The sequence below is a fragment of the Heterodontus francisci genome, chromosome 43 (genome assembly GCF_036365525.1).
Source record: "Heterodontus francisci isolate sHetFra1 chromosome 43, sHetFra1.hap1, whole genome shotgun sequence".
In the NCBI taxonomy this organism is placed as follows: domain Eukaryota; kingdom Metazoa; phylum Chordata; class Chondrichthyes; order Heterodontiformes; family Heterodontidae; genus Heterodontus; species Heterodontus francisci.
Genome location: NC_090413.1, coordinates 18132171 through 18146761, shown reverse-complemented (window position 1 = coordinate 18146761; position 14591 = coordinate 18132171). Strand labels below are relative to the sequence as shown.

The 14591-nt window shown below is 41.1% G+C and overlaps 1 protein-coding gene across 1 annotated transcript in view; it reads left to right on the top strand.

Moving 5' to 3' along the window:
- LOC137355647 (uncharacterized) overlaps positions 1-14591 on the top strand; it is a 113885-nt gene that overhangs the window by 84188 nt on the left and 15106 nt on the right. The window contains exon 15 of the mRNA XM_068021021.1: positions 319-807. Within this exon, the coding sequence (XP_067877122.1) occupies positions 319-807 (489 nt within the window). The remainder of the gene's footprint in view (positions 1-318; positions 808-14591) is intronic.

Here is a 14591-nt window from a genome sequence, read left to right as displayed (position 1 = left end):
TGCCGTCCCAGAAACAGTGGGGTAAGCAGAATCCAGAATAAGCAGAAAGTGGCTAATTGAAAAAAGAAATTGATATCAATAAGGAAAAAAGCAGGAGAACGGAACAAAGTGGCTAAATATTTATGTGCTGGCACAGTCTCAATGGCCTGACTGGCCTCCTTCTGTGCTGTAAAATGTTTAACACAGCAAGCACAGAGAAAACACAGTCTTTACCATCAGGACTGTTGAACATTAATTTGACTTAAACAGATGGCTGTACCACTAAACAGCCGGAGTCACATTAACACATTGATTTGTGTCCTGGTCTCTTCCCTGCAGCCGCAGATACTTGCTGCGAATTGTGCGGCCACTACTTTGAAAACCGGAAAGCTTTAGCCAGCCATGCCAGAGCCCATCTCAGACAGTTCGGGGTGACTGAATGGCACATCAACGGCTCGCCGATAGACACCCTGAGGGAATGGATCCGCCAGAAGCCCAACATTGGCACGGGTGCTTCCCTGAACTGTGTGCAGGACCGCCCTCTTCCAAAACCCATCAGAAACAATATCAAATCTATGGTTAAGGAGCTGTCGGGGGAGCTGTGTTCTCTGCCAGGGGGTAAGACGGTGAAGTTGGAGCCAATGCAGCCCAAAACAGTAGAGCTGGGGTTTCCGGCCTCACCGGTACAGAAGAATCCAGAGTCAGAAAAAATGCCTCCGACAGAGTGCTACATCCCCACAGATCTGAGCCAAGGCAGCATAACTGAGTGCACCCCGAGCTCCTCTATGCCATCTGAGGACGATGAGCCACATCCAAAGAAAAAGAGAAGTAAGTTTGTATTTGGTATTTGAGCAAATATTTTAATAGAATTTGAAAAAAAGAGAAAAAATTGGTTACTTGTTTCTGTGCAGTGTTCTCATCTTAAAGGCGTAGGTTGGAACTGCAGATGAGGACAGACCAACTGTTCAGATTTGACCTACCACTTTAAGAGCCAGTTCCTGTGAAGCCCTTCCTTTTAGTTTTAACCTATATAGGCTTCTTAAAAAAAAACTTCAACTTTATTTTAATAAAAAGGTTTTGCTTTTCTAAAAGCAGACACAAGACTGGGAGGGGAAGGGGCTAGTATGGCAAATAGCTAGTCTCCAGTTGCACTTTACTTGACCTATCGTGACCATCTGGGCAGCATCTAACAATGTAGAAGTCCTTATTTAAACCATCATTGCAGCTGAATGACGTCTTAATGTTGGATGTGGGTGAGGAAGTACAGGTTGAAAGATTAATCTCTTGGGGTATGAGCGTCGCTGGCAAGGCCAGCATTTGTTGCCCATCCCTAATTGCTCTTGAGAAGGTGGTGGTGAGCTGTCTTCTTAAACCGATGCAGCCATGTCGTCTAGATACACCCACAGTGCTGTTAGGGAGGGAGTTCCAGGATTTTGACCCAGCGACAGTGAAGGAACGGCAATACAGTTCCAAGTCAGGATGGTGTGTGGCTTGGAGGGGAACTTGCAGGTGGTGTTCCCATGCTTCTGCTGCTCTTGTCCTTCTAGGTGGTAGAGGTCACAGGTTTGGAAGGTGCTGTCGAAAGAGCTTTGGTGAGTGCTGCAGTGCATCTTGTCGATGGTACACACTGCTGCCATTGTGCACCGGTGGTGGAGGGAGTGAATGTTGTCAACCATTGATGTCAGTCAGTCATACCCTTTAAAGGAATACACATCAGTCCCCACATTAATCCTAGGCACGTTAGTGCAGTCACATATATGTCATTTATATCAATGACTTTTGCATAGTGTTGTCAATAATTATACATCCCTAAGAAAATTTAGTAATACTTCTGCCAGCAAATTGAAGGGGATTTCCTATTTGATCTGCCCTTGTTTTGGTATTTGCCTCCACCATTTAATATCTTTTTTTAACAAGAAGAGTTTTCATTTACATAAAATCCCATGATCCATATCATTATATCACATTTAATTTTATTTTGTACTTTTTAAAGTAATTATCAGACAGAATCTCCGACTAGTTGTACGTGCATCTTTGAGTGCAGCATAACTCTGCTCATTAAGATAAACCATTAACTCACAATTTTTATTGAGCCAGGACTTGCAAATCATCTCAATTTTTCCGCATTTTGTAACTTTTTTCAGCATTGCTCTTTTCTCCTCGGATGGATGACACCTGTCAGTGAATCAGAGACAGTGCTTTAGAATCATCGAATTTTATAGCACAGAAAGAGGCCATTTGACTCGTTATGCATTTGCTGGCCTTCAAAGAGCTTTAGTCGCAGGCCCCGGTCCTTTCCCCATATTCTTTTGAAATTATTTTTCACAGAATAAAGTTTTCTTTTATTATTTTTGCAATAGCACCTCTTTGGCGGTGCTCCGAATTTACCTTGGGATATGAACACTGATTCAATTCCACACTCTGCTGTTCTGAAACATGTGTGTACAGCTGGGTTACGTTTTTTTGTAAGGTAATCATGCTGCTGCACTGTACTAAACTCAAACTCTGACTCCTCCAAGATGAAGTTTTATCTCATTAGCTGTTTGATTCTTTTTCTTCCCTCCCACATTCCGCCTTCGATAGTGATTCGGGCTGGGATGTAATTCCTAACTATCAGCAGTCTTCTAATACTTTGTGAACTTGAATAGTGTGTGCCAGCAGACTATTTGACCGTGGGATATGTCACAGCCAAGCCTGATTCTATTCCTGTGGTAGCCATTCGTGCAGGATCACAAATACCAATGAGAAATGGGAGCAGTTTCTGCTCATCCTCCTCCTTCCCTCTTTCTCCAATCTCTCAACGAAGATTTGAACACTGAGAGCAGTTGTAGTTTCAAAACACCTTGTTAAGAGTACAGACAAACTCAGTCTAGCTCAGGACAAAAGTACAAACCGCGATCTTTAACCCAGGGCTCTAAACCACTAATTGATGCTAAATAAAGAAAGAAAGACTTGTATTTATGGAGCGCCTTTCACGACCACAGGACATCTCAAAATGCTTTATCTGAATAGGTAGCTGCAGCACCACTGTTTTGAGTCCATCTCATCCAGCAAGACTTTGAAACTTCTTTAATAATCCACAGCATTGTCTGTGGACTATTCTCCATACACATCGTTACTTGTGATGATTGCATCACAGTCACTGAACCCAAAGCTTACACCTGCACTGTGACACTCTGGCATCAGAACATCACTGAAACTCATTAAATAACTCCCCAGCCCACCCTCTGCTCTCTCAGCCGTCGAATTACCCAGCCCATCCCCCAAAAATACTAAAATTGCAGATATACGGGAGTTATTGATGGGCTGTAATCTCTGCTCTGGGTTCAGTAGGCAATTCCTCTGTCATTGTTGGATTTTATCATCTGAATCCTGCAATGAGATTACTGCCATTCATGTTTCCCTTGTTTTTAAGTGCACATTATAAGCCCAAGCTTTACAATGTTAGTTCCCTACAGTCATTAGTTTAAAGTTAATTTTCCTTAGGATGATGGTCAAATGGAGAAGAATTAACTTAAGATAACTCTTGTCAACTGAGATGATTTAAGTCAGTAATAAATAGATTAGCATGAGAACGAGGCCTGAAACAATCTAGAATGCTAGGACTGCAGTTAGTTAGATATTATCTACTACCGTCAACACCTCCAGAGAAAGGATCAACATTAAAAGGAAATCCTATTCAACTACGCCATCTTGGTTCAAATGTGTTGACAAACTTCACCAAATATTGTTGTAATTGCATTGTTCTTGTTAAAACACACAACAGCAGCCTTCTATATGTAATGGACTGATTCAAATTTTAGGATTTCTCAGTGTTCAATAAGTATATGTGACATCTGTAATATTAGTATTTCAGTAGTAAAGATGTGTTGTCAGTTTGCCAAGACATACAACCAGGAAATTTAATCCTTTTTCTCTTGGGTTTGTTGAGTGAGGGCAGATTCAGGCTTGGCTGCAACACTTGCACTGCACCCATGGTTAAATAACCCATTAGCAACACTGTCCAGGTCATACATGATTGGTCATTTGCGCAAGTTCTAGAAGAGCTAGTGAAATTTGTGTAATAGATGCTAATTTTCAGTCAGTCTTTTCCCTGTACTTAAACAAAAACAGAAAGTGCTGGAAATACTCAACAGGTCTGGCAGCATCTGTGGAGAGAGAAGCAAAGTTCACGTTTCAGGTCTGGACTTTTCATCAGAACCTGTACTTTCCTGAAATGCTCCTGTGAAGCGCCTTTGGACATTTTACTACTTTAAAAGCACTATATAAATGCAAGTTGCTGAAGAATGTAGGAGTAGACGATGCAGATAAGGAGAAATTACTTCACTCAAAGGGTTGTGAATCTTTGGAATTCTCCACACCAGAGGGTTGTGGATGCTCCATCGTTGAATACATTTAAGGCTGGGATAGACGGATTTTTGGTGTCTCAAGGAATCGAGGGATATTGCGAGCAGATGGGAAAGTGGAGTTGAAGCCTAAGATCAGCCATGGTCGTATTGAATGGCGGACCAGACTCAATTGGCCATATGGGTCTATTCCTGCTCCTATTTCTTGTGTTCTTGTGCAGTCATTAAAAGAAATCATGGCTGATCTGTATCCTAACTCCATCCATCCGCCTTGGCTCTATATCCGTTAATATCCTTGGCAAGCAAAAAATTTGTCGCTCTTAAGATTTAAAATTATTAATTGAGCTTGCATCTACTGCTTTTTATTGGAGGGAGTTCCATACTTTTACAACCCTTTTTGTGAAGAAGTTTTTCCTAACTTCTCTCCTGAATGATCTCGTACTGATTTCAAGTATATGTCTCTTTGTAGTAGAGCATATGTTGCTTCAGACCAGGGGAGCAATAGTGATGGGGGATACGATAGGGGATCAGACAGGCGTTCCTGCGGCAGTAAACGTGACTCCAGGATGGTGTGTTGCCTCTCTGGTACCAAGGTCAAGGATGTCACGGAGCTGCTGCAGAGCATCCTTCTGGGGGAGGGTGAACAGCTGGAGGTCGTGGTCCACATTGGTACAAATGACATAGGTAAGAAGGGGGATGAGGTCCTGAAAGCAGATTTTAGAGAGTTAGGAAAGAAATTAAAAAGCAGACCTCAAGAGCAGTAATCTCAGGATTACTCCCAGTGCCACGTGCTAGTGAGCATAGGAATAGGAGGATTGAACACGTGGCTGGAGAATTGGTGTAGGATGGAGGGCATCACATTTCTGAGGCATTGGGACCAGTTGTGGGGCAGGTGGGACCTGTACAAGATGGATGGGCTACACCTTAACAGGACCAGGACTAATATCCTCGCAGGGAGATTTGTTAGTGCTGTTGGGGAGGGTTGAAACTAGCTTGTCAGGGGGATGGGAACCTGAGGGGTAGCTCAAATTGGAAGGAAGTAAAGCTGGTAACAGGAGGTAGAAAAGTAGCAAGTGAAATTAGAAGGCAGAATAATGTCAAGTAGACATGGTTAAAGGCATTCTACCTGAATGTACGCAGCATTCACAACAAGATAGATGATTTAAAGGTACAAATAGAGGTAAATGGGTATGATCTAATTGCCATTACAGAAACGTGGCTACGGGGTGACCAAGACTGGGAACTAAATATTCAAGGGTATTCAACATTTAGGAAGGACAGGCAAAAAGGAAAAGGAGGTGGTGTTGCACTGATGATAAGGGATGGGATCAGTACATTAGTAAGAAAGGATCTCAGATCGGAAGAACAAATGTGTAATCTGTTTGGGTGAAGCTAAGAAACAGCAAGGGGAAGTAGACATTGGTAGGAGTTGTTTATCGGCCACCAAACAGTGGTGGTAATGTGGGTCATGGCATTAATCAGGAGATTAGAGATGCATGTAGCATGGGGAATATAGTAATCATGGGTGACTTCCGTCTGCATATAGACTGGGTAAACCAAATGAGTACTACTGCTGTGGAGGACGAGTTTCTGGAGTGTGTTAGGGATGGTTTTCTAGAGCAATATGTTGAGGAACCGACTAGAAAACAGGCTATTTTAGATCTAGTATTATGTTATGAGAAAGGGTTAATTAATCTTGTAAAAGAACCTTTATGGATGAGTGACCATAATATGATCGAATTTTACATCATGTTCGAAAGTGAGGTAGTTCAATCTGAAGCCAGGGTGTTAAATTTGAACAAAGGAAATTATGAAGGTATGAGGGGTGAGATGAATTAGGAAAATACATAAAAAGGTATGATAGTACATGGGCGATGGATAGTCTTTAAAGAATTATTACATAGTTTACAGCAACTATACATTCTTTCAAGGTACATAAACCCCAAAAGAAAAGGCAGTCAACTGTGGCAAACAAAGGAAGTTAAGGATTGTATAAGATTAAAAGAAAAGGCCTGTAAAGTTGCCCAAAATAGTAGTAAACCTAAGGATTGGGAGGATTTTAGAATCCTGCAAAGGATGAAAAAACTGATAAAGGGAGAATAGAATATGAATGTAAACTATCAAAAGATATAAAAACAGGCTGTAAAAGCTTCCATAGTTATGTAAAAGAAAACGTTTGGCTAAGACAAATATGGGTCCATTACAGTCAGAGTCAGGAGAATTTATAATGGGAAATAGAGAAATGGCAGAGAAGCTAAATGATTACTTTGTTTTCACTGAGGAAAATACAAGAAATCTCCCAGAATTAGAGATCCAAGGGACTGGGGAGAATGAGGAATTGAAGGAAATTAGTATTAGTAAGAGGTTGTATTGGAGAAATTAATGGGGCTGAAGGTTGATTAGTCCCAGGGACTTGATATTCTACATCCCAGAGTGTTGAAAGAGTTAGCTATGGAGATAGTGGATGCATTGGTGATCACCTTCCAAAATTCTATAGATTCTGGAATGGTTCCTGAAGATTGGAAGGTAGCAAATATCACCCCACTATTTGAGAAGGGAGGGAGAGAGAAAACAGGGAACTACAGACCTGTTAGCCTTACACCAGTAGTAGGGAAAATACTAGAATCTATTCTAAAGGATGTGATAAATGGACACTTGGATAATAATCTGATTGGGCATAGTCAACATGGATTTATGAATGGGAAATCATGTTTTTACGAACCTGTTGGAGTTTTTTGAGGATGTTACTAACAGAATTGATAAAGGGGGACGTAGTATACTTGGATTTTCAGAAGGTTTTTGATAAAATCCCCCGCAGGAGATTGGTTAGCAAGATTAAAGCACATGGGATAGGAGGTAATATACTGGCATGGATTAAGGATTGGTTAACAGGCAGAAGACAGAGAGTAGGAATAAATGGGTCATTCTCGCATTGACAGGCTGTGACTAGTGGGGTACCACAAGGATCGGTACTTGGGCCCCAGCTGTTCACAATATATATCAGTGATTCGGATGTGGGGACCAAATGTAATATTTCCAAGTTCGCAGATGACACAAAACTAGGTGGGAATGTGTGTTGTGAGGAAGGTGCAAAGCGGCTTCAAGGGGATTTGGACAGATTTGGTGAGTGGGTAAGAACATGGCAGATGGAATATAATGTGAAAAAATGTGAGGTTATCCACTTTGGTAGGAGGAACAGATGTGCAGGGTATTTTTTAAATGGTAAGAGATTAGAAAGTGTAGATGTACAAGGGACCTGGGTGTCCTCGTCAGTAAGTCACTGAAAGCTAACATGCAGGTGCAGCAAGCAATCAGGAAGGCTAATGGTATGTTAACCTTTATAGCAAGAGGATTTGAGTACAAGAGTAGTGAAGTATTCAGTTGTATAGAACCTTGGTTAGACTGTACCCTGGAGTACTGTGTGCAGTTTTGATCCACTTACCTTAGGAAGGATATTATTGCCATAGAGGGAGTGCAGCGAAGGTTCACCAGACTTGTTCCCGGGATGGCGGGACTGTCCTATGAAGAGAGATTGGGGAAACTGGGCCTGTATTCTCCAGAATTTCGAAGAATGAGAGGTGATCTCATTGAAACCTACAAAATACTTAAAGGGATAGACAGGGTAGATGCAGCTAAGATGTTTCCCCTGTTTGGGCAGTCTAGAACCAGGGGAAGCAATTTCAAAATAAGGGGATCGTCACTTAGGACCGAGTTGAGGATAAATTTCTTTACTCAGAGTGTTGTGAATCTTTTAGAATTCTCTACCCCAGAGGGCTGTGGAAGCTCAGTCATTAAGTATGTTTAAAGCAGAGATTGACAGATTTCTAAATATCAATGACATAAAAGGATATGGGGATAGTGTGGGATAAAGGCATTGAAGGGCATGATCAGCCATGATCATATTAAATGGTGGAGCAGGCTTGATGGGCTGAATGGCCTACTCCTGCTCCTATGTTCCTAGCTGCAGTGAAACATCCTCCCTTTTACATCCTCACCCTCTAAATATGAAGACTAATACAGGGGAGGCGGTGGTGTAGTGGTAATGTCACTGAACTAGTGACCCAGGCTATTGCTTTGGGGACATGGGTTTGAATCCCACCATGGCAAATGGTGAAATTTGAATTCAATTAATCTGGGAATTAAAAATCTAGTCTAATGGTGACCATGAAACCACTGTCGATTTGTTGTAAAAACCCATCTGGTTCACTAATGTCCTTCAGGGAAGGAAATTTTCTGTCCTTACCTGGTCTGGCCTTCGTGTAACTGCAGACCCACAGCAATGTGGTTGACTCTTAAAATGGCCTAGCCAATTTAAGGGCAATTAGGGATGGGCGATAAACGATGATCTAGCCAGCGACACCCACATCCCACAAACGAATAAAAAAAACTCCATTAACCTTTTTGACCACTACATTTTATTGATCTGTATGCATGCACCCCTAAATCTCCTTAGATCCCCACTGTTCCTAGGTTTTTACCATTTTAAAAATACTCAAATCCTTTTTAGATCCATAATTGATAACCTCACACTTACCTATGTTGAAATCCATTTGCCACAGTTTTGCTTACTTGCTTAACCTATCAATGTCACTTGGTAATTTCATGCTTCCATCTACACTGCTTATGCCACCAATCTTGCTGTCATCAGCAAACTTAGATATATGGCTCTCTGTTGTGCTATATAAGTCATTAATAAATATTGTGAATAGTTGAGGCCCCAGCACAGATCCTTATGTGATGCCGCTAGTTACTTCCTTCCAAATCGAGTCCATACCCATTATTCCTACATTCTGTTTTCTACCACCTAAACAGTCTCCTAACTAGGTCAATAATTTGCCCTCAATTCCATGAATTTTTAATTTTAGATAACAGCCTCCTATGTATTCCCTTACTGAATGCCTTCTGGAAGTCTGTATAAACTACATCCATAGACATTCCCCTATCTACTACATTAGTTGCTTCCTCAAACAATTCATTCACGTTTGTTAGACATGTGCATCATTTACAAATGCATGTTGACTGTCTCTAATTGGCTCAAATTTCTCTAAGTGCTCAGCCCTCTGTCCTTAAATTTAAAATCTAATAACTTCCTCACAAGAGATGTTAGACCAATCTATCATTTCCTGATTCCTCTCCCTCACCGTTCTTAAATAATAGGTAAAACATTAACTACTTGCTTGCTGGAAGCTCTTGAGTACTTTGCCCCAAGTGGTTATTATTCATGCGCAACCCTAGATGATGAGCATCAGCGTGCTGTTCATAGAATCATAGAACATTTATGGCACAGAAAGAGGCCACTTGACCTATCATGTCTGTGCCGGCCGAAAAACTATCTACCCAATCTAATCCCACCTTCCAGCATTCCTTCACCCCCCCCCCCCCCCCCCAAACCCCCATATTGTACAGAAACAGTGTAACAGCTGTGCTCAGACCTTTTCCCATTCAACACACACGCACACTCTCCTAATATGGGTTGCTGGGTACTAATCAGGAGCAGGAACTTTTCTCTGCAACCCCCCCGCTCCTCTCCCGGTGTCAAAACTTGGGGATACTACTGCAGGTTGGACTGTCTTTCCCCCCACCCCCCCACTGCTTGACTTAGATTGGGACCTGAATGTTGAAGGGTACATGACATTTAGGAAGGACAAGGAGCTAGGAAAAGGTAGCTCTGTTAATTAATGATGGTATTAGTGCAATAGAGAGGGATGACCTGAGTTCAGGCGACCAGGATGTAGAAGCAGTTTAGGTAGAGATGAGAAATCATAAAGGCAAGAAGTCACTTGTGGGAGTGGTGTACAGGCCACCTAAAATTAACCACACTGTAGGGCGGGGTATAAAGAAAGAAATAATGGCAGCTTGTCAGAAAGGTACAGCAATAATTATGGGGGAATTTTAATCTACATATAGACTGGAAAAATCAGATGGGCAAAGGTAGCCTAGATGAGGAGTACATAGAATGTTTTTGGGGTAATTTCTTGGAACAATACGTTCTGGAGCCAACCAGAGAGCAGGCTATACTAGACCTGGTATTGTGCAACGAGATAGGATTAATTAATGACCTCATAGTTAAGGTGCCCCCTAGGGAGCAACGATCATAATATGTTTACATTTTACATTCAGTTTGAGGGAGAGAAGAATAGATCCAAGACTAGTATTTTAAACTTAAATAAGGGCAATTATAAAGGCATGAAAGCAGAGCTAGCTAAAGTTTACTGGCAAATCAGGTTAAGGGATAGGTCAATAGAGATGCAGTGGCAGACATTTAAGGGGATATTTCAGAATACACAGAATAGATACATTCCAACAAGAAAGAAAAATCCCAAGGGAAGGACCCACTATCCATGTTTAACTAAAACAGTTAAAGATAGTATCAAACCTAAAGAAAAAGCCTATAATTGTGCAAAGATGGGAGGCAGGTCAGAAGATTGGACAGAATATAAAAAACAACAAAGAATGACAAAAAGATTGACAAGGAAGGTAAAATTAGAGTATGAGAGAATGTTAGCTAGAAATATAAAGACAGTAAGAGTTTCTATAGATATTTTAAAAAGAAAAGAGTTAACAAAGTGAGCGTTGGTCCTTTAGAAAGTGAGTCTGGGGAATTAATAATGGATAATAAGGAGATGGCAGATGAATTGAACAGATATTTTGCATCGGTCTTCACTATTGAGGATACAAGTAACATCCCAGTATTAGCTGTAAGTCAGGAAATGGAAGAGAGGGAGGAACTCAAGAAAATTACAATCACCAGGGAAGTGATACTGAACAAATTGTTGGAGTTGCGGGCTGACAAGTCCCTGGGTCCTGATGGACTTCATCCTAGGGTCTCAAAAGAAGTGGCTATTGAGATAGTTGATGCGTTAATTTTAATTTTCCAAAATTCCCTAGATTTGGGGAAGGTTCCATTAGATTGGAAAATAGCGAATGTAACTCCTTTATTCAAAAGGGGAGTGAGACAGAAAGCAGGAAACTACAGGCCAGTTAGCTTAACATCTGTCTTAGGGAAAATGTTAGAAGTTATTAAAGACATTTTAGCAGGGCATTTAGAAAAATTCTAGGTTATCAGGCAGAGTTAACATTTATTGGAGTTCTTTGAGGGAGTTACATGGGATAAAGGGGAACCGGTGGATGTATTGTACTTAGATTTCCAGAAAGCATTTGATAAGGTGCCACATCAAAGGTTATTGCAGAAAATTAAAGCTCATGGTGTAGGGGGTAACATTTTGGCATGGATAGAAGATTGGCTAGCTAACAGGAAACAGAGAGTAGGCATAAACGGGTCATTTTCTGGTTGGCAAGATGTAATGAGTGGTGTGCCACTGGGATCTGTGCTGGGGACTCAAATTTTTACAATTTATATAAATGACTTAGATGAAGGGACCGAAGGTATGGTTGCTAAATTTGCTGATGACACAAAGATAGATAGGCAAGTAAGTTGTGAAGAGCACATAAGGAGGCTACAAGGGGATATAGATAGGTTACATGAGTGGGCAAAGACCTGTCAAATGGAGTATAATGTGGGAAAGTGGGAAATTGTCCACTTTGGCAGGAAGAATGAAAAAGAAGCCTATTATCTAAATGGTGAGAGATTGCAGAGCTCTGAGGTGCAGAGGGATCTAGGTGTCCTAGTGCATGAATCGCAAAAGGTTAGTATGCAGGTACACCACGTAATTAGGAAAGCTAATAGAATGTTGTCATTTATCACGAGGGGAATTGATTACAAAAGTAGGGAGGTTATGCTTCAGCTACACAGGGCATTGGTGAGACCACATCTGGAGTACTGTGTACAGTATTGGTCTCCTTATTTAAGGAAGGTTGTAAGTGTGTTGGAGGCAGTACAGAGAAGGTTTACTAGACTAATATCTGGAATGGGCGGGCTGTCTTACAAGGAAAGATTGGACAGGCTAGGCTTGTATCCGCTGGAATTTAGAAGAGTAAGAGGCAACTTGATTGAAACATATAAGATCCTGAGGGTGACAGGGTGGATGTGGAAAGGATGTTTCCTCTTGTGGGAGAATCTAGAACTGGGGGTGACTTTAAAATTAAGGGGTCACCTATTTAAGACAGAGATGAGGAGAAATTGTTTGTCTCAGAGGGTCGTGAGTCTTTGAAACTCTCTTCCTCAAAAGGCAGTGGAAGCAGAGTCTTTGAATATTTTTAAGGCAGAGGTAGATAGATTCTTGATAAGCAAGGGGGTGGAAGGTTATCGGGGGGTAGGTGGAAATGTGGAGTTATTAGTTCAGCCATGAACTTAATGAATGGCGGAGCAGGTTCGAAGGGCCGAGTGGCCTACTCCTGCTCCTAATTGGTATGTTCTTATGTTCAGCTAACCCGATTCACAGACTTGGGAATCAAACCTGGCACCTTCCTGGTTTATATATCTCAGCTACTCATTGCCCTTGGCAAATGGATCCTCAGCAAGCTGGAAACCCTTACTGTGAGAAATTCTGTGATAGCTCTGTAGATCTTAGAAGACTTGAACACATCTTATCTGTGGACAGAAACTGTGTCATCCTGCCGCAGTGGTACCTGTGTGTTGCTGCTAGGCTGTGGCAGAACCTAAACAGACTGATGCTACCCTGGTCCCCCTACAGTCTCTTGAGGCACCCCAGGGATTAGGGAGGATGGGGGACGGTGCAGCACTTCTCTGTTTGAAAATTCCCTGGTGGTGTAGGTACCACTCATTGAGTTAATTCAGTACCTACATTTGAGGAATGAAGCCCTGATTACTCTGCCTCCTGGATTGCACAAATACTTTTGTAGCACATTTCCAGTGTAAATGTGTATGATCTTTGCTTGTAATGGTTTTAGTGAAGTCCAGATAAAGTTCACTCGGAAATAAAACCCCATGCCAAATTTTTACAGTGTAACAGCTTTCTTTTTTGGGAGTTTTCAACACTGGTGCAATGAAAATTCAAAGTTGCAGATATCTAATTCATCATTGTATAGGGAAAAAAATCAAAGATTAGAAATTTAAACAAAACACACAAACAGCTGAAATAAACACAGAAACCACTTGGGAAGCAGCAGATCACTCACATCTGAAAGAGGTTAAGATTTTGGTTGGGGCTCAGCGAAAGGTCCCACCTGAAACATTGTTTTCCAGACGTTGACTTTCTTTGTGCATCTAGGATTTTCTGTTCTCATATAAAGCAGTCTTTGGGAACCACACAGAAGTTTATTTGGGGTGAGGAGGGCAGGGTTGATGCTCTCTCAGAATCTCCCCGACTGTGTTAATAATATCCAAGGAGTCTCGTGTTGTGCACTGTTGTTACCATGGTTTTGGTGGATGTGTGAAATTTTGGCACTCTGCCACTTGAACTAAAGCGCTTGGCAGAGAAAATGCAGGTTTTGTCATTCTAAATTTGGATTGTGTCTGGAGCAGCATTGAGAGGAGAAGCTGTTAAATGAGTCAATTGATGTTCAGTAGCAACAGCCAAAACTTTGTTGGTCTGATTGAAGTTATCAGGTATTTTTAGTGAAAGGGTGATATTGAATTACCTACTCATTATAAATTGAAAAATTTATGTCGGCCAATTATTTTTGTTTGAGAGTGTGACAACTTTCTACTTTTATTTTGCATCCTTAGCAAATGCATGAGATTATTGATGGGACCAATATTTGTGCAGACTTTTTTCCATGGCAAGTGGACTGACTGTAAAATCTGCTGAAATTCACCCTGTGAAAAGCCAATTTAAAAAAAAAGATCATGCACATCATGTGCAAAATATAGTCCCAAGTTTGTCGATAGCTGAGAATGTTGGGTGGGAAGACTGAGGGAGAGAAAAGGAAAATTACAGGATTGGTGACCTTTACAGTGCTTTTACATTGTGTATCGATTGTACATGTTTTCCAACAGTGTCTCCAAGAATGCCCTCGAGTTACTTGCCTTTCATCATTAAGCAGTCTATCACCAAAAGAAGATTTAACAGGAAATTCCAGAAATAACAATCCAGAAAATTACTCCTTCCTACAAAGTACCCTGTCCTCCAAAAAAGGGGGAAAGCTCCAAAAATATAATATTCTTAGATCCATTTTTATAAGAGAATGGAATATTATAGAAATGTTTCAAGGGAGATTCTAACAAGAATATTTAATTTAGTGCAGCATTCTTGGGTAAGAAAAAGTAATAATATTTGCTTTATTGAAAACTATGAACCATGATATTAAGAGATGCTGTGTTATGAAGATATCCCTCTGCAGTAGTGAAATGCACTGCAGAAAGTGGATGCTTTTTATTCAGAAATAGTGAGCAGCAAGCGCTCC